This window comes from Rattus norvegicus, chromosome 1 (genome assembly GCF_021556685.1).
Source record: "Rattus norvegicus strain SHRSP/BbbUtx chromosome 1, alternate assembly SHRSP_T2T, whole genome shotgun sequence".
Lineage (NCBI taxonomy): Eukaryota > Metazoa > Chordata > Mammalia > Rodentia > Muridae > Rattus > Rattus norvegicus.
In genome coordinates, this window is record NC_141534.1 from 215,333,572 (window position 1) to 215,355,081 (window position 21,510).

Below are 21,510 nucleotides of genomic sequence, written 5' to 3' on the forward strand. Positions count from 1 at the left end.
GCTACTTTTATTTGCAGCCCACAGTGGGACAAAGACCCTTTCTCAACATTTTTTTTATCTTTACTTACTTTTAGTTTACTTAGAAACCTATGTGAATGAAGCCAGGGCTTCCAGGTATAGGGTATTTCTGAGCAGAGATGATCAAAGAGATATATCACACTTAGGATGTTACTTGCTGTAGCTGCCCTTGGGGTATGAGGACAAATTAAACAATAGCTAGATATTTCATTGCTGCCCTTATCAGAGACTTGCACATTATTATTGGATATTACTGTTCTAAGTGTTTCTAAATACCACGAAACCACATTCTTCATGTGAAGCCCTCATTTCTATTCAAGGAACATGATGTTCTTCTTCATATGCCATCTCTCCTGGGGCTCTGCTATGCATGCAAGGAGTAGGAATCATGACTCCACAGTCCTGATTCCTAGTGGCCATATAGGGCCTAGGGGTGAAACTGGAAGTAAGGGGTCATACCTCATCAGAAACTTTGAATCGTTTCAGGAGGGCCACAAACTTCTGTTTGATGTTCGGTTGCTGTGGGGACAAAAATATACAAATTGTTCTCAAGTAACATGTAGTAGTGGTCAGTTCAAGAGTCTGCCAGGAACTTGCCCTCACAAGGGAAGAGGGAAGACAAATAGCTGAGAGACATAGTAGCTGCATTCACACTGCAACCCTCTCTAGAAAGACAGGCAAAAGCTAGTATAGTTCTTAGAGCCCTGGATAGCTCGTTGGACGTCTCATGTTTCCAAAGCCTCCAGTGTACCCCAGTAATTTCCAGAGGTGCACCTATAGCCCATCTTTTGCTCTGTCCAGCAGATGCAGGTATCAGCTGGTGAGCATTCAGTACCCCCGTGCTCAACATCTCAGAATGGCGTTTGTCTTCTTGCACAACCAACCCACCTAATTACCAGCCTGCACCTGGAGTCTTTCCACCTCTGCCCCCTCAGCCTGCAATGAACACCACTTTTCTGTGGTGTCCTCATCATCCCTGTGCAGAGCTCTGCATTGCAGTACCCACTCACCTGCTGTCAGTTATTTGTCTGCATTTCCTAGTGAACTAGAGTTTACTAGGCCCAGCCTAAGCTCCCTGATCCCTGTTTCTTGTTTTACTTTAGGCACTAGGATTAGTTTGCAGTCACACATAATTCTGGCCTGAATAGCTGAACCCACATATGGGAGTGGAAAAAAACTGACTTGCACTTAACAGAGAGAAGAGTGGGAAAAGCAGGACCAACAAGGAAGAAACTCAAGTCATTGTTGAGAACAAAGTGCTCTTGGTGGGGAAAGAAGAATGTCCAGGAGCAGGAGGAGACAGAAAGTAAAGGACCATCATCAAGTGTTCAGAAACACAACAAGAAAGCACCTAGAACTTCCGGAATGCCTCCGGGAGACGGAGGTGATCACCGATCTCTGGTTATACGTGGGGGCACAATGCTACTGAAAAGGCCACACAAAAGGAGTCTGAGGAAGCTTAGGAGGTACTTTTGGGGGGAAAACAGGGCCTCTTCATGATTGCAGAGCAGGAGATAAAGGCTCAGAAGAAGAAACAATAACAGGGAGGGTCCTACAGCTGTTTTCTTTCTCAGAGTTTTAAAAAAGGAAAGTTTGGATTCTGGGACCTGTCTTCCCTATAGGGGTTGAAAACCTAGGAAAACCTGAGCTGTTTTTATGCTCCTGAGCCACTGATACAAAGGAGAAACTAGGGCTGCAGTCTTGTGGGCTGCCTCACCAGTCCCATGAGCCTTGACTGTAAAGGTTCAGAGTGTTGTTTCATGATCAGAGCCCAGGCTGGGATGTACCAGGGCTGGCTCTAAATGACAAGAAAACCCCACTTTCAGGGTATCAGTCTGTAGACTGTCCCTGCACTTGAGAAAACCAGAATGAAACAGATTTTTCCTCAGAGAAGCTCTTGGTACTTCTGACTCCCTTATCCCTGGAGTAAGGGCTCCAGGATCAGCCACAGGTCACCAAAGAGCTCAGATTTTAGCTTCTTAGTCCATGACTCTAATTTTAATATGGGCTCAGGAATCTTAGTTAGGAAACATAATACAAACATTGTTGACTTCGGGGTATAGATACAAGGTAAGAATTGTATCTAATGTAATTGAACATTATTAAACCCAGAGTTTGTAGTTCTCAAGTACTAGTTTAACACAGCAATATTCCACAAACCTGGCTTCACTCTGCAGTTGACAGAGCATCACTTGAAGCATCACCTAGAAAGGAAAGGTCTGAGGCATTGTGCTCCTTAAAGAAATACTTGGATTATTTCAAATTCCAGAAAAATGGTTATAGCCTTCTTTCTGTTCTGTATAATCTATAGCCTATAACATCTTGTGTGCCACAGAGGTTCTTAACATGTTCATTCTTAGCGGGTAGTAGTAGGGGCTCTAGGATGTATCAGAATATTGAGGGTGCAACCCCAAGTACATAGGGTTTTCAAAAACCCCACAAGGTCTTAATGCTCCCAACTCACTCTCTGCCTACTTTAGACCAAGAGTCTGAGCTGTGCCATGCCCTAGACCTGGGTGGCTCACCCTAGTGATGGCTGAGGTTGAGGTCAGTTTCCTTCGAGTCTTCTTTACTTTCCGAAGATCTTCATCTTCATAGAATAGGTCCTGAGTGAGCAGGAAACAGAATGAGGCTGGGAAATTCCAGGGACCTCTCATACACTGTGAGGAAGGACCCACAGAAAGTTACCTGTCCATGTAATGGGTCATCACTGCCTTCCTGCTCTGAGGAGAAGCTTTCCTCCTCTTCTTCAGAGTAGTTGTCAATATCTGGGGAGCGATCTAGAACAAACACCCTATTAAGAACCTGGATCTGCTTTGATCTATCCTGAGTAACTTTGAAGACAGGAATCAATAAAACTGGGTTGAAGAGGGAAGGGCCACATGGAGGGTCACAGCCAGACATTACTTCTTGGGATCTCTAAGCTTATCTTGCATGGACACATTTCCCAGAATGGAGGTCAGTGAACTGACCCTGTCTTTTATGGTGTCTGCAGACACTGCACATATATGTGTGTACCACATTTGGATGTTAGAAGAGGGTGTCAAATCCCTGGGAACTAGAGTTACAGATGGTTGTGAGCCAACATGTGGATGCTAGGAGACAAACCCAGATCCTTTGGAAGAGCAACAAGTGCTATAAACCACTGAGCCATCTCTCCAGTCCCACTGTATACATCTTACCAGACAGCTTAGACTTGATTCCTTCATGGTCAATGGGCTGGCTGGATAAAGAGTAGATTTTTATTTCTGCCACAGGCACAGAGACATCCTTTACGTTGCTATGCAGGCCAAGTACTAAAGCACCCTCGTTAGGGTGTTGCATCACCTGTGAGCAAAGAATACAGTACAAACAGCTTACCCAGTGGTAGGGTCATCACCATCATAACCCCAAGTGACATGCAAGCCAATGGCAACAACATTCTGTTAAGGTAGTTTCCTTCTCACTTCCAAGTCTATGCCTACTTCCTTTCCTGCTGCTTTCAAGGACTTACTTTTTTTTTCTTTTTTCCTTTTTTTCGGAGCTGGGGACCGAACCCAGGGCCTTGCGGTTGCTAGGCAAGCGCTCTACCACTGAGCCAAATCCCCAACCCCAAGGACTTACTTTTACAAGTATCTCCAGGGACTAGAGATGGCTCAGCAGTTGAGAGTGCCTATCTCTTGTAGACTTCCCGAGTTCTGCTCCCAGAACCCATAGTGGGTGGCTTACAACTATCGGTAAATCTAGCTCCAAGTGATCTAACACTCTCTTCTGGCCTCCTTAGATACCGGTACTCACGTACACATACTGCACCCCACTACACACACACACACACACACACACACACACACACACACACACACACACACACAATTTAAAAATAATAATGAATCTTAAAAAGAAAAAAATCTCCCAGTTGCTTCTAGCTAAGTCATTAATTAGTGATGCTCAAGTAAGAGGATCTCCTGAGTCTGGCAATTTAAAATACAACAAACAAACAACAATAACAACACAGTTATCTCTAGAAAGTGCCAGCTGCTAATCAGGGCCATCTGCTTAAAGACAACAACTGAGGCTTGAGGCTGTAAATGATTGCTAATCACTAGGGTTCCACATCCAACTAAGTCCTTTACATGGATTAAAGTGTTTAAGTCCAGGTAAAGCTGGGCCTATAAGCATGGTTGGTCAGCTGCCTGGTGATGGATGAGAAGAAAGGAACCAGAAGACAGGGAGAGGCGGGGCCTGGCCCATTTGGAAGTGTAGGATGATGCTGTTACTATTCATTCCTCCCCACAGTCCCTTGTCCTCATATAAGACTTCAAGAGGACAAAAGGATGTGTTGGGACAAGTGACATATAAGCACTACCAGGACCATACATTTCCTATTTCACCTATTATTATTCTTTGAGACAGGTTCTGTCTACCTATCTCTGACTATCCTGGAACTCGCTATGTAGACTGGGCTAGCCTCAAATTCACAGAGATCTACCTGCCTCTGCCTCCCGAGTGCTGGGATTAAAGACATGCACAACCACACCCAGCCTATTTCACTTATTAAGGTACAGAAATAATTTAAAAATCTGTTTTGCAGCCTCTTTCTTCTTTGTCTTTGGTTGGCACACAGGAGTACTGCACGAGAGAGCAGAAATATTGAGGAAACTGGGAGCCTAGTTTTTCTGCTGCTGGAGAAAGGAGATTGAAAGGAAGAGAGGAGGAAAAACAAGATCAGGTCCTATGCTACTGGTTTGGAACTGAAGTTGCCACTGTGTGCTCTGGATAGAATAGCTATATACAAACAGGAAATGAACATGATGTGTGCACATGCGTGTGTATATGCACCTCCTAGTTCTTTCTGCTGAGAGACAGCAGAAGTCATCCCTGTTGGGTACATGAGCATTACTGTTAGTACCTGATCTGATTTTTTTTCTCCCTGAGACAGGGTCTCACTATGTAGTGCTGGCTGTTCTGGAACTTGCTAGTATAGACCAGGTAGATCTCAAACTCAGAGATGCATCTGCCTCTCTGCTTCTGCCTTCTGAGTGCTGGTATTAAAGGCATGTATTCGCATACTCCACCCTTATTGGACTTTTAAAGTACTATTCTCCACTAAAACACCCCAGGAGTCTCAGAAAATCAGTTCATTCCAGGAGATAAGCTTGAGCTATTCTGTACCAGGAAGTGAGGTGGCCTGTAAAGAAGGGAGGGTCTTATCAAAAAGGACATAGACAACAGCTTAGAGGGGCTCTTACTAGACAAACCAGGGCATAAAACATCACGTACACATATATATTATATGGTGCTGCTTCAGACTGTCCACATAACCTGAGTATGATTTGCTTTGTGCTCTAGCAAGGGAGAGATTTTACCAGCTGCAGATAATTTTTGTGATTGACACTTGGAATCCTGGGGACTTTTCTGAGGGTATATAAAGGCTAGGGCCCCGAGAGGTGGGTGGGTTGTTGGTCATGGTTTGTTAAGTAGTCATGTGCAAAAAAGAAAACAAGAAGAAATTAGATATCCTGACAGCAAAGATCAAACTTGCCCCAATGAACTCAACGCCCCTAATCAGCAGGAAGTAGTCTAAAAATACCATCGTCCCCTTTCCAATCCCTGACTTTATTCAGAGAGCTCTTCCCTTTCTCCTCTATCCTTTTTTTCTTTCCTACCTAGTGTTAGGGGGCTGAACGGGTGGGAGAAAAGAGGTGAAAAAAAGAAGAACCCAAAAAAGTAACAAAAGTCAGCTACAGGATTAGAAATTTACAGATTGGGCTGGAGAGATGGCTCAGCGGTTAAGAGCACCCGACTGCTCTTCCAGAGGTCATGAGTTCAATTCCCAGCAACCACATGGTGGCTCACAACCATCTGTAAAGAGATCTGATGCCCTCTTCTGGTGTATCTGAAGACAGCTACAGTGTACTTATATATAATAAATAAATAAATAAATAAATAAATAAATAAAAAGAAATTTACAGATTGACAAGCATCAAAATAGTAACTAATGCAGGCTAAAATCATTAAAAGAATGGGAATAGGGAAATGCCTCAGCAGGTAAAATGTTTACCATGTAAGTGTGAGAACATACACTTGGATCCTCAGAGCTCATGTAAAGATGGATGCATTATTTTTACAGTCGTATGCATCTATAATCTTAGTGCCCCTAGTAGTGAGATGGGAGGAGGAGACAGGATTATCCCTGGCAGTCCATGAGTCAGTTAGCTCAGAAGACCTTGTTTCAAACAAGCTAGAAAGCAAGGACCAACACTTGAGGTTGTCATATCATTTCCACATGCATTCCAAGGTATGTTTATGCCCATATCCCACCCCCCCCATCATTAGTACATCAATCGTGAAGGATATAGTTATATGGCCTCAAATACTTCTATATAAAATATTTTTCATTAATAAAGACTTATTAACTTGATAGTGGAAAATCCTGGCAAACATTACCTTTCTGGGGTTCCCCCTTTTAAACTGTTTTATGAGACAGGGTTTCTCAGTGTAGCTCTGGCTGTTCTGGAACTAGCTCTTTAAGATCATGCTGGCCTCAAACTCGGGGATCCACTTACCTCTGCTTTCCCAAGTGCTGGATTAAAGGTATGTGTCACACTGCCCTGTTTTGGTAGACATTATCTTAACTAAGTTGTAACATTGATCTCCACACAAACTGACATCATGTTCAACTGTGCAACACACACTGTGCTGGGAAGAAGAGTGCTCTTTGATCATTTTGCCAAAAATGTACAAACGGAACCTGATTTAGAGACAATGACAGATAATCCCAGACTGAGGAGCACGTGATAAAGTAAGTAGCCTGTAATTTCTAGAACCCACATCAAAACCAGGTAATATGGCACACACCTTTAATCCCAGGACTAGGAATGCAAAGGCAGGGGAATCTGAGTTCGAGGCTAGCCTGGTCTACAGAGCAAGGAACAGTCAGGGTTACACAAAAAAACCCTGTCTCAAAAAAAAAAAAAATCCACACCATGGTCATAAAAGGATAAAAGGCTGGGAACCACCACAGACTGATAAAGACCAAAGAGATATGAAAGAGAAATGTAACCAACCAACTCCTAGATCAGGTCATGGATTCATGGGAAGATTACTGAGACATTCTGCACCATGAGGTTGGGGACTGTGGGTCAGACAGAACCTTGAACTAATGTCAATACCTTGATTGTGGTGAAGGAATGGGGTTTAGGAAATTAACATAGCATAGAATTAATGTGTAATGAGGCTTCATGCCTGAAACAAATGCTCAGGAAAAAACCTCCACAAAACAATAGCCACATTATATAGAGATACTACATAACCATAGGAATATGTTATCAAGTTAAATTATTTGGGTAAATCTGGCATATGGGAATTTTTCATTATTCTTACTAAAACTAATTTAAAATACATAACACACATATATTAAAGTTAGAGCTGGTCCTGGGGATCCACCTACAGTACCAGTTACATGGGAAGCTGGAATGGAGGATCATCTGAGTCGAGGAGTTTGGGCCTAGACTGGCCAATACAGAAAGATCCATCTCAAAAGAAAAAGGGAGCTAGAGAGAAAGCTTAGTGGTTAGGAGCACATCTCCTTAACTAGACTTGGGTTTGGTTCCCAGAACCTGTATGTTGGTTCACAACATCTCTGACTCTAGTTCCAGGTTGCACATGATTCAGACATACATTAGAACAAAACACTTGTACACATAAAATAAGATAAATAAATCTTAAAAATAAAATGAAGATTAAAAAAGAGTCAATGGGAAAAAACCTTTGTGTAAAAGAAATTGAGAAAACTAGTTACAGACTGAATTCCCAATAAAATAATTACCCTATAAAGAAAAAAATAAATACCTTTCTGCAGGCTGGGGAAGCCATATGCTGGGTGACAATGAACTTAGAGACCTGTAGTCTGAGACTGTTCTGCTCACCTCTGCCATGTTGATGAGTCCCACAGCCAAGGTTTTATAGCCCAAGATAGTCCGGTTCTTGTACCGCTTCCTCCTTTGCAACATAATCTGCAGTTTGTTGGCATCTCGCTTAAGGAAATGAGGGTACTGAAGAGAAAAACAGTCCAGACGGTTAACCAGGGTAGCAACCAGGGCCTTGGTGGTTCTGCTAAAGGACTGCACTTTAATGGTTGTAGTGTCTCTTGGTTTTAATAGTGATTGGGCTGAGTGAGAAAGAAATGTCAGAGGACCTGGTTCTGCTGGGTGCTGGTAGGGTCTACAAAAGCCTAGAACACCACTTTCTCTGCCATCTGGCCAGGTGTTTTTCCTATATGAGTCAACACAGTCACCAAGTCTATGATGAGAGAGATGTTCTAAGAGGGATGAAGGGAGAAGTATGGATATAACACATAATAGAAATAGGCTGTATTCTATTGGGACCTGACATTAGATCAATAACGAGGGGGAAAAGCTAAGTGTGGTGGTGGAGTTCAGTGGGTAGCTACCACGCATTATTATTATGTGAGGGAGACTGGGCCTCAGCATCATATCCAGTACACCCTGCTTGTGCTGGCTCAGGTACTGCTTAGAAGATGTCTTCCAGGTTGGCTATTGCCCATGGGTGACTTTTGTTCTTTCTACTCAAACTGGGCTCTGGCTGCTTTTGGAAAATAAAGTTCCCAAATTTCAAGACTACTTAGGTGCTAGTCTGTTGCAGCATTAGAAAACTTTAAGATTTAGAAATTTCTGACCTGGAGGGAGAAGGTTAACTGGAGCTCTGTTTCCACCAGGCCACTGGCTGGAAGGATGATCTCATTAGAGCGAAGAATCCTTTTTGAACCCTGAAACCAAGAAAAACTCCTGTCAAAGCTGTGCCACTAAAAGATGACCAAAAGAACTACATACACCAATCAGCCTTTATAAACCCACCCCACCCCCAATTCTCCCACTCTTGCAGCCAGGCTTATTTTGTGGTGCTGAGTACTGAAGTCATGGCTTTGATGTACCAGACAGTGACCCTATCACTGTATGTTCGTAGTCCTTTAAGACTGTCTGAAATTCAACTGTATCAGATGAACATGTGTAACAACACAATTTGGCTAGGTGGTCTGACTTATGGGCTAAACTTACCCCATCTTAAGTGGGGTAAGTATCCCGGCCTAGGAACCACTTCATAATGTCTCAAGTCCATTCTCTGTTTGTCTTTGCAGGATGTGCCTTATCTTCCCAGTTCTCCTGACATATGACCCTGACATTTCTCGAATGGCGCTAACCTTGATTCTTTTCACTGAGAAAGCTGGAACAGCTCATACCTCATAAACCTGCTCCTCCTCACACACCCTTCCTCCCCTTCTGTTATAGACAAGCACCCATCTCCCCATCCACAGTTGAGGGAGCACTGCACTCAGGTACTAATCTCCTTTCTCACCTAGTAGAAGGTACTGCTACAGTCACGTATTTTACTCACTGTCCTAGATCACTCTCATGAGCAAATATGCTATTATTTCCAACAAAGCAAATGAAATCTCTCCTGGCCTCACTGGATATCACCTCACACGTGCTTTTTTTTCACAGGAGACAGCTTTCTTGAGTCCCCTATTCCGACTTCTAATGTATTTTTGTATTTCTGTCACCCTTTCCCCATCAAACAAACTACCATTAGCAAAACTAGCATTAGATGGACAATTCTTTCTTGATAAGTCTGATGGGCCAGGTTCCTTCTTGGCCTGTCTCCAGCCTTTAACAGGGCATCATATGCTGTTTCCCAGAACACCACAGCCTTGGGATGAGGGCCTTCCAGTCTTCCTGGCACTGGAGGGCCCTGGGCTTCTGTCCATAGCTGGGTCTATTTGTGTTTACTACAGCCAGTCTTGTAGTTATCAATTCCTCCTAAACCCCCAGCCCTCTCTCCCCGAGCCTGACACTCAGGTCTCTACTGTTTCTTCAGTATTTCCTTCTAGCTGTTTCACTGGTATCTCAAACATAACACACACAGTAAACTGAATTTCAGGTTTCCCTGTAGTCTGCTCTACCCCAGTCTTCCCCTTCTCACTGAAGAGCAGATTCATTCTACCAACCTGCTTGAGTCACCTCAGCCCACCCTCCTCTCTCACCCAAAACATCACCATTACAGGGAGTGCTTGCAATCTGGCATCTGACTCCCTTTTCAGTCACAGAACAGCTCTCTCAAGAAACACAGCTGGGGTGCTCTGCCTTTCCACTGCACTCCTCACCTTATTTCTTACTTGTTTTTCCTGCCCTATCCTCTCCATTCAGTCAGACATGCCAGAGCCAATGAAGCCAGAGAACCTAGAGTAAGCCATGTTAGATACAAACAGGCCACAGTTAGACATCTGAGAACCAGACATTACAATGGCCGTGCAGGGCTTTTAAGCTGGCTTTTTTTCTCCACCTGTAATGCCCCTCTTAGGATCTGTGTAGGTCATTCTCTTGGTTTTTCACAATTGTCATTTTCTCAGGGAGACCTGCATCTACCATCAGCACCCCTGTACTTTCCTTCATCCCTTCACCTTGTTCTAGTTTCTCCAATAGGCATTTTACTTTCTAATAGTAGCCGCCCTCGTTATTTGAACTTCCATTATCTAAATATATGCTGTAAAGAGCTGTAGAAACTTCTGCTTCTCTCACACATGTGAAAACCTGAGTTCTAATCCCAGAACATACATAAAGAGCTTGGTGTATTTGTAATCCCAGTTTTGGGGAGACTGAAACAGAAGAATCCGGAGGCTCATTGAAGTCAGCCTAACCTATTTTGAGAGTTCTAGGCCAAGGAGCAGAGAAATTTTGTCTTTAAAAAATTAAGAGCGGAACCTTAAGGAACAATATCCAAGATTGCCCTCTGGCCTACATAAACACTCCTTTCAACACACAACACCTTCTAACCAATAAACTCTGTGGGGTGTAGTTTTATCTCTAGCACTGCAAAAAAAACAAACCAGAAACCTCAAACACACTATCTGGATGGTAAGCTGTATTAAGAGCACCTGCACATAGAGGTAACAGGGTAAAGACCACAGCACACAGAGGAGTGCAGTGCAGCCAGGTCTGACCCCTGTCCACATGCTACATGACTAGTCTCACCTTTCTATCTTTCTACAAAGACTTAGTTCCCATGAGTCCCCATATTGGCTTCTTGAAATTATGAAGGACAGTACCAACGTGGATCCAATTTTGGAATAATAATAATAGTTATTATTATTACTTATTTTATTTGAGACAGGGTTTCTCTGTGTAGCCCTGGCTGTCCTGGAACTCTGTAGACCAGGCTGGCCTCAATCTCAGAGGTCCACCTGTTTCTGCCTTCCAAGTGCTGGGGTTAAAGATGTGCGTCACCACTGCCCAGCTTCAGGATTGCTTTCAGTACCTTTAGATATTATCTATGTATTTTAATTTTTTATTTTATGTGTATGGGTGTTTTTTTTTCTGTATATGTTTCTGTATACTGTGTGTATGCAGTGACTGCAAAAGCCAGAGAGGGGGCTACATGCCCTGGGACTGGGAGCCACCAGATAGATGGGTGCAGAGAATGGAACTTTGGTCCTCTGGAAGAGCAGCCAGTGCTCTTAGCTACTAAGCCATCTCTTATGCCAGTTATCTATTTTTTTTAATTAAAAATTGTGAATACATGTGGATATGTGTATTTAGTGTATGTGTATGGGGCATGAACAGCTGTGTATACATGTGTATGACGGTCAAAGGACACTATCAGGTGTCCTGTTCCATCTACTTTACTTCCTTAAGGCAGTACATCTCACAGAATTTGGAGCTAGGCCAGCAACCAACAAGACCCTGCAATCTGCTCTTGTAAGCTGTCTGACATGGATGCTGGAACAAAACTCAGAAGTCTCTGAAAGAGCAGCACAAGTTCTTTTTGTTGTGTGAGGCAGGGTCTCTCTATGCAGACTGGGTTGACCTTGAATTCACAAAGATTTGCCTGACTCTGCCTTCCAAGTGCTGTGTTCAAAGGTGTGTCCACCATACCTGGTAAGTACATGGTTTTAACTGCAGACCCATTTTTCTAATCTGTTGTGAGCCACTATGTGGGAATCGACTCAGGTCCTCTGGAAAAGAACTAGTACTCACAACCACTGAGCCCTCTCTTCAGCCCCTCAGCTGTACATTTTAATGAAGGTCATTTACTATAATAAATATCACATAGCAAGTTAGCTAATCAATATGATGGTTTTTTTTATGGAATCACCTCGTATTTTTTAAAGAATGAGATTCAGGGTGGAGAGATGTCTCAGTGGTTAAGAGCACTGGCTGCTCTTCCTAAGTTCAATTCCCTGAAACCACATGGTAGCTCATGACTATCTATATATAATGTGATCTGATGCCCTCTTCTGGCATGCAGGTATACATGTAAATAGAGCACTCATACACATTAATAAATCTTTAAAAAAAAAAGAGAGAGAGAAACAGCAAATACACCACTCTCAAGTGAAAGAATTAGTTGATACTTAAGCACTACAGAAGCACCTCAGAATCTCACTAAGCTCCAGGGAGTCTTCATTAGGAAGGACTGATCAGTTAAGGAAGACCTGGGAATGGAGCTTAATTAAATATAAATTACACACTCTTTGGTTTCCAGTCTCAGTTCTGCCACTTAATTATTAAGTGGCAAAATTCCTAAATGCTTTTGTAATTTAGTCTCTCTCTTTCTCTCTCTCCCTCTCCCTCCCTTTGAATTCAGATTCAGGAATGCTTGGGAATCCAAATTTTTGTGAAATATGTTGAATTCCTTGAGAACACAAAATTAAATGTAAGAGGCATTAAGTGTGAAGGCTACCTAGAATATAAAACACTCTAGTAAACTTTAAATTGTTAAGACTAAAATTATAGCATAGAAATTTCTTACATCCTATAAGAGGCCTCCAAAGGTACTTTCCTAACCCAGAAATTGGAGAACTAAGACTGGAACAGCCCTGCATTCCTTTATGACACTGAGTGGTTTACAACAGGCTTCAGCCTCTGTCTCACTTATCCGACTGGGCAGGTAGCAAAGAAGTGTAGGATGTCATACAGGTGAAGGCAGGCACAAGATAGAATGAGGCCTGTCATTGGATGAGAAGGAAGGATGGGTGGGAGAAAGGTTTGAGAAAAGAGGAGACTGGAACGAAGGAGACTGGAGAAGAAGCCACCGAGAGAACATGGAGGCGGATGTTGAGATTCTACTCTGTACCTTTACAGGTTGTTATGAAAGTTCTTTTTTTTTTTTGGAGCTGGGGACAGAACCCAGGGCCTTGCGCTTCCTAGGTAAGCGCTCTACCACTGAGCTAAATCCCCAGCCTCGTTATGAAAGTTCTTAAGGGATGGATGTGTACAGGGTTTTGTATATTTAGGTGGGCAATTATACCTTATCAACTGGATCAGAGGTTATTGTGTTGTGTGTTCCTTCTTGTGGCGATCTGAGTTTGGGAGTGTGTGTGGCGGCAGAGATACTGGGCCAACATGGAGTTGGGATGTATATTTCTGACATGGTGGCAGCCTGCCTTGGGAACTGGATGGGTAGAGAGATTGTTGCCAGGCTCAGAGAGAAGCCTTCGGCAGTGTGATATGGGATGGAGCAGAGCAGGTGAGAGGCTTTGCTGGCTGAGATGAAGATGTCTACCAGATGTCATGGGGCACTGCAGTGCCAGATCTAGTGCAGGGTAAAAGACAGCCTTTTATTTTTTACAATTTTACAGCAACAAAAAAGGACCATTTTGTTCTTCAATATAAAATATAAGGAAACTGAGGGCCTGAATTAAAGGTGGAACTGGGACTCTGTATGTCTCACGCTCAGCTGGTCCCCACTATTGTTCCCCACATAGCAGAGGAGAGGAGTGGCTCCAGGGATTTCTATAGCTAGAGCATTAAAAAGCACTATCTGAGTTTCCCCAGGCCCAGAACACTCACTGTTCAACTTACCTGCAGCTTCACAGCAATGACTACTGAGTTAAGATCTTTGTCCATTTCTTTAAGCATAACAAGTTTCTTCAGAGTCAAACTGAAGAGTCTAGAAAAAATGCAGAGAAAGAAGGTCCTGTTAAATATAAGAGCTTGTAGGAAGGTAACATCTACTGTGGAAACCTGGTCTACTTAAGGAAGACCATGAGAAGGCCAATCAAGGTAAAGGAGCTTCAGCTTGCATGTTTGAAGAGTGTCAAAGGCGTATCATTCTGCAGACTTCAGTGAATGTTTATACATCTCAAGCCCAACCTACACTTTACCATTATTAATGTGGAGTAGCTTCAGGGGACACAAGAAGCAGAGACATGGTTATTTTTTCAGTTTTCCCCCCACCTGCACTGCTCTTCCAGAGGTTCTGAGTTCAAATTCCAGCTACCATATGGTGGCTCACAACCATCTGTAATGGGATCTGATGCCCTCTTCTGGTGTGTCTGATGACAACTACAGTGTACTTATATATAATAAATGAGTAAAATAAAAAAAAAAGCAGATGAAACCAATAGGATAAAAATTTATTAGATGTTCCATTGAGGAGAGGAACAATACAGGAACATGTTAACCCTTTCTGTAGGATTTTACATGTTCATAGGAATAAATAAAAGCAAAGTAACTTCTGGGGAAAAAGAGTAAAGGAAGTGGTAGTCTTCAAATATTAGCATGCATTCTAAGGTCACAGTAGTTAAAGCATCGTGATAATGGGGAAAGAGTGAACAGAGGAATTGATGGCAAGGAACACAGTCTGAAATTAGACTTAAGTATAGATAAGAATTTACTGTAGGCAGATAAATTATTCAATTAACAAACAGTAAACAGTACTATACTGGAAAACTAGCTCTATAAACAAAAACAATGACAGATTACTCCTCATAACAAAGGCAGCTCCATGAGTTAAATAAAACAAGGAAAGTGCCAGGCAGTGGTGGCACCACCTTTAATTCCAGTTAAAATGAACTTAAAGCCCACTCATGCAACCAAAGAGAAAAATAATAATTAAACAAGTAAGGACTGAAGAGATGCTCGGTGGCAAAGAGTGCTTGGAGCTCTTCCAGAGGAGCACCACAGTTCAGCTCCCAGCACCCATGGCGACCCTCTGTATACATAGGGACTCAACCTTGTTTTACTTTTTATGAAACTACTAACAAGAGCTGCTGAAGATGCAGCTCAGTGGTAACGCACATGCTTAGAAGGTGCAAGGTTCAGTCTTTAGCACAGAAAGGAAGGACAAAATGAATGGGAGGAATCCTGCTTCTCCATATCCTCCCCAACCCTGTGGTGTCTATTGTTTTTAATTACAGCTATTGAATGGATATGCAGTGGTATACTACCATACTTTACTCTGCTTTTCTGATGATTAATGGTATCAAGCATATTTTCATATGTTTCTTTTCTTTCTTATTCTTTAATCTTTTTTACAGTCCAGACTTAATCCCCTTCCTGGTTGCCCCTCCGCTGTTCTAGGATTAGGTGCATCTTCTCTGAGTCCAGACCCGGAGGTCCTCTGCTGTATATGTGTTGGGGACCCCATTTCAGCTGGTGTATGCTACCTGGTTGATGGCTCAGTGTTTGAGAGATCCTGGGGGTCCAGGTTAGTTGAGATACGGGGTCGCCCTCCTCCTTAGCTTCTTCTGCTTTTCCCTAATTCAATCACAGGGGTCACCAGCTTCTGTCCATTGGTTGGGTGTAAATATCTGCATCTGACTCAGCTGCTTGTTGGGCCTTTCTGAGGGCAATCATGATAGGCCCTTGTATGTAAGCACACCATAGCATCAGTAATAGTGTCAGGCCTTGGGGCCTCCCTCTGAGCTGGATCTCCTTTTCCTTGGGCTTTTTTCAATTTTTGTTCTGTCTACCCATTGTTTTCTCTGGTAAGACATCTATATTCAAATATTTTTCCCATTTTAAAGTTGTATTGTTGTTATTGGGTCTAAGTCCCCCACCTCCGGATAGGGTTGGGTTTCTTTGTGTAGTCCTGACTGTTTTGGAACTCACTCTGTAGCCCAGGCTGGTCTCAAACTCAAAGAGATCTGCCTGCCTCTGCCTTCCGAGTGCTGGGATTAAAGGCGTGTGACACCACCTTTAGGCTGGGTTTTAAGTTTCTTACATATTCAGAATACCAATCTTTTCTCTAACAATGGTATCTAATATTAGTAAATGAGTGGAAAGGAGAATGGAAAAAATAACCTCAATGTGCTGAGAGAAAATAACTGTGAATATAAAATTGTATATATAGATTAAAATATATTTCAGGAATGAGAGTTAAAGAAATTTCAGATAACAATAAGAGTTTCCCACCAAACAACTCTCATTAGTGTATATTAATTATTACTATAAAACAATATTAAGTGCTTAAAGTGATATAAAATTAATTGCTTAAAACTCATTATTATTACCTGTTCCTATACGTTAGAAATTTAGAAGCAGCTAAGCTGAATGGTCCTGCTCAAGGTCTGAGGCAGTGTTTTAAAACCAACTATTCAGCTACATAAGTTAAAAGTTGGTAGATGGGCTGGAGAGATGGCTCAGTGGTTAAGAGCACTGACTATTCTTCCAGAGGTCCTGAGTTCAATTCCGAGCAAACACATGGTGGTTCACAACCATCTGTAATGGGATCCAATGCCCTCTTCTGGTGTGTCTGAAGACAGCGACAATGTACTCATATAAATAAAAGAAATTACATATCAAAAATTTGCTATAAATCTACAGTAGTTCCAGTGAACTTGCTTGTTGTTTTTACTTTATTTTACAAAAGAAAATTAAAAAAAAACCCTTACTATGTAGATCAGGCTAGTCTCAATCTTGTGGCAATATTCTTGCCTCCCTGCTGCTTCCTGAATGATGGGATTATAGGTGTGCGCCACCATACCAGGATATCATATTAGTTTATTAATTTGTGTGTGTGTATTCATGTATGTGCAAAGGTCTAATATGCATGTATTCATTTGTGGAAGTCAGAGAAAAGCCTCAGTATACACATCGTTCACTTAAAATTTGTTTATATTGGGGTTGGGGATTTAGCTCAGTGGTAGAGCGCTTGCCTAGCAAGCGCAAGGCCCTGAGATCGGTCCCCAGCTCTGAAAAAAAAAGAAAAAAGAAAAAAGAAAAAAAAATTTGTTTATATTGAGATACAGTGTTTCACTAGCCTGGCACTTGCCATATAGGCTGGGCTGGTCAGTTGTAAGCCCCAGGGAACCCCCAGTCTCTGCCTCCTCAGTACTAGGATTATATGAATATGACACCCCACCTAGCTTCGCCTCCCACCCCCCACCCCCACACACAAGACAGGGTTTTCTGTGTAGCTCTGGCTGTCCTGAACCTTGCTCTGTAGATCAGGCTGGCTTCAAACACAGAGATCCACCTGTCTCTAACTAGTGCTGGAATTAAAAGTGTGAGCCATTATGCTGGGCTCCACCTGGCTTTTTAAAATTCTGGGGATAGAATTCAGGTCCTCTAGCAATCACTTTACCAACTGAGCTCTCTCCTCACAGTCTCCTTTTTAAAATTAGAGAGAGTGTGTATAGGTCAGAAAATAACTGTGAGGAGTAGGTCTCTCCTGCTACCTTGTAAGATCCAAAGGTGAAACTTAACTTTCTTCCTCAAGTGTCCTCTTAGAGACTAACAAAATTTGGAAACCTTAACATTTTTAAAGGGACATTCTCCAGATAAAGCAGAATTTTAAAAATTAGAATATTCCTATAGAGAGAATCCTTTGTGCACTGTGTCAAAGTATCACCTGGCAATAAAAAGGCCTAATGACAATGAACTGGACCAGGAAATAGAAGGTGGACGTTCCGGTAGCACAAGAAAGAGAGGAATTCTGGGAGATTCATCCTCCATGCTGGAGGAGACAGGCACATGAAAGAGGTAACTAACCATGTGGAGGACATAAAATAGTTTAAATGGGCCTTAGAAGTAATGAACTAGGGGCTGGGGATTTAGCTCAGTGGTAGAGCGCTTACCTAGGAAGCGCAAGGCCCGGGGTTCGGTCCCCAGCTCCGAAAAAAAGAACCCAAAAAAAAAAAGAAGTAATGAACTAGTTGAGAATCAAGTTGAAGATTAGTGCCTGTCATTATTTCTGGGAACATAGAGACCAGGGTGGAAAAGCCGTCAGTTACAATTCACAAACCACTTTATTCAAGTAAAGCTGCAATTGGATGAATAAGTAGCAGACATTACTAAGAAGGCTGTAGCTTCCTTGCATATAAACATCATCAGTAACGACTAGAGATACTGGTCAGTAACTGAAGAGCCTTTGAAAAAGAAAACCTCAAGTTCAGATATGTTTATATGCAAGTTCCACTAAATATTGTTTAAAAAACCCCCAAATAACCCTATACACATTTTCCAGAGGATCTAAAGGAAGAAATAGTTTCCAATTTTATAAGGTCAAAGAGAATGATATCCAATCTCACATCGGCATGACTGAACTGAAAGAAACAAATGTCACTGCTTTCAGGGTAATGTATGAAAGCTTATTTGGGAAATTCAAAAGAATCTCATTATTACCTTTAATAGAGTTTAATCAAGACTGCTAGATTCCTGAAAACCAACTGCATTTCTAGATACCAGCAACAAATAAAATGTAATTTTAAAAAGATATAATTTACAAAGCAACAAAAATAAAGCGGCTTGGGATAGAACAGCAGTAGTGGCAGTGATCTATCTTTAGCTCTGCTCTACAGAAAAGGCAAGGGAGATGCTGACTGTTGATTACCCAAGATGACCTCAAACTCAGGGCAAGCTGGCTCCAGAGCATTTCCTCTTAACCATTCATTCCTCCAAGGTGCCTCTCTCTGCAACATGTGCTAGCCCCATGTGGAGCCACAAAGCTGTATCACACACATACGAGTGATTAAGTAGAAGAGATACCACACTCATGTGCATGGGAATGCTAGCATTCCATCTGCCCTCTCAGCTGACACTGAAAAGTAATACAGCACCGAGAAAACTCCAACAGGACTTCCCCATAGACATCAACATTCACATGGAAAGCCCAAAGGCCAAGGAAAAATACTTGTGAAGAAGAGAAGATAGGACAGTCAGACTTACTGTAAAGCAGGACTACATGAGGAAGAGCTCAGTATACTGAAAGAATGAAAGATTGTAGAAAAGAACACAGTGCAACAGTCTCACAATTATGCAGAAATCTGATAAAAGATGGTGGCAGGACCAAGAGCAGAGAAGCAGGCCTGATCATCCCAGCACTCAGGTGGTAGAGGCAGGAGAATCATGAGGAGGAAGAGGAAGAAGAAAGAAAAGCAGCAGCATTCCCTAACTAGGAACAGAACTAACTACATAGAATACCCTTCAGCTTGTACATGAAATGAAAGAGCACAGGACTGTATTCTTTTATAATTTTTAATTAATTAATCAATTGTTATGCATGTTTGTGGGCATATGTGTGCCACAGCATGCATATGGAAGTCAGAGAACAGAATTGGTATTCTTTTACCACATGGGTCAAACTCAGGCTTTGCAGAAAGCAACTTTTAATCACTGAGCCATCTCACCAGTCCCAGGACGATATTATTATGACTCTGAGATATTCTAAAGGCAAAATACTAGTAACAATAACTTCAGCTCTGTGAAAATTAGGATTTTCTTCTAGCAGGAAATACCATATAAACAATAAAAAGACGTGGGCTAGAGAAATGGATCAGCGGTTAAGAACACTGGCTGCAGGGGGCTGGAGAGATGGCTCAGTGGTTAAGAGCACTGATTGTTCTTCCAGAGGTCCTGAGTTCAACTCCCAGCAACCACATGGTGGCTCACAACCATCTGTAATGGGATCCAATGTTCTCTTCTGGTGTCTGAAGGCAGTAACAGTTTAGTTATACATAATGAAAACAAAAAACAAAAAAACACTGGCGCTCATCTAGACATATTACTGACAACCACACGATGGTTTACAACCATCTGCGATGAGTTCTGATGCCCTCTTCTGGTGTGTAGGTGTATATGCAGGCAGAGCATTCCTGTACATAAATAAAAAAAATCTTAAAAGAATAATTAAGAAGACAGTCATGACTTTGGAGAAGATGTGTGAAACTCATAATGCTGACAAAGTGTGTAGAATAAAGAAGGCTGGCAAATCAATATAAGAATATGCAAAGGACACGAACAGTTTGTCTTTCCAAGAGGAAATGTTAGTGGCTGATAAACATTTAAAAAATCAGAAAAATGCAAATTAAAATCAAAATACAAATTTGGCAAAATTATGTATGAGTGATGCTGTGGTACAATGGGAACTCATGCTGCTGTGGGAGTATCGTCTAAATCATTTTAGAAAACTATGAACCATCGTCTTAGGAAGCTGAGCATATGTGGAACCCACTCTCCAGCAATCACACTCACTGGCTAGATGGCACTGAGCTTGCTACCTTACCCCCTCCCTTTGCCTCTGTGTGTCTTCATATATAAAATGTACATGTAATAACACCAACTCATGAGGCTGCCAAGGGAGTCATGCATAAGAAAGTGAGAACACAGTAAGAGCTCTATATGTAACACTGCATCATATGCATCATGCACAGTAGAATCCTCATAAGTACACCAGAAGCAGCCCAGAAAGTTGTAGTACAGCCATACATTCACCAGTTAGGATTTTAATTATCAATTCCTTTCTAAACGTAATACCATGTGTGGGTGGGGAGAAACCAAGTTGGAAAAGACCACGTAGTGAATAGTACATAAAATTCAAAACCAAGCAAAAACTATCTAATAATTGTATAGGGACTCAGGAAGGAAAACTCTAAAGGACTGAGTGACTGGGGTTGGGGATTTAGCTCAGTGGGGTTGGGGATTTAGCTCAGTGGTAGAGCGCTTGTCTAGCAAGCACAAGGCCCTGGGTTCGGTTCCCAGCTCTGAAAAAAAAAAAAAGTCAGGACTGAGTGACACATGAACAAAAGGGGGTTGGGATATTTAGAGAAAGTAAGCAAGAATGTCTGGAGCATGGGGAATGAAAAATGAAAAATGAAAAGCTAGACTCTGGTGTGGGGGCTTTGATTTTGCTTATGATGGGAGACAACTGATAATTTATAAACAAGAAAATCATTATGTACAATGATTCACATAAGAATGTTCTACTTAGGTGAAATTAGACCTCCCAGAGAAGGGATGATGAGTTTGGGAAAAATCCACCAGTCAGCAGGCTAAGGCTGTGGTCCAGTACCTAGATAATGATAGAGTGGAATTCACTAATATTCTTGTAGATTGCTTATGTCTTACTAATAGACTGAATGCAGGGTCTGGGAAAAAATAAAACTTCATGATACTTTGGAGGTGTTGGCTTGAGCAATAGGGTGGATGATAGTTGTGCCATTTAACAAGATGAAGGAGGAGACAGGAAAGTTCTGGAGCAGAGTTTGAGACATCGTGACTGTGTATGTAGGTGGACACTAGATGGCTGGTTGTGGATGTCTCCAGCTCAAGAAAAGCATCAGGCTAGAGTTATGGATTTAGAAACCAAAGCAGAGGACTGACAACTGAGATCTTCCAGAGGTGTTCAAGCAGGAAAAAGAAAAAGACAATTCTTGGGCAGATGAAAAAGACTGAAGAGGTGAGGTAGGAAAACTCAGACTTAATGAGAACACAGGTG

At 42.1% G+C, this 21,510-nt stretch overlaps 1 protein-coding gene across 1 annotated transcript in view; it reads right to left on the reverse strand.

Annotated features, from left to right (window-relative positions):
• Positions 1-21,510, reverse strand: part of Pacs1 (phosphofurin acidic cluster sorting protein 1) — a 131,967-nt gene that overhangs the window by 19,852 nt on the left and 90,605 nt on the right. The window contains 7 exon segments of the mRNA NM_134406.1: positions 478-537; positions 2,544-2,624; positions 2,707-2,798; positions 3,201-3,345; positions 7,926-8,051; positions 8,696-8,785; positions 13,875-13,962. Of these exon segments, the coding sequence (NP_599233.1) occupies positions 478-537; positions 2,544-2,624; positions 2,707-2,798; positions 3,201-3,345; positions 7,926-8,051; positions 8,696-8,785; positions 13,875-13,962 (682 nt within the window).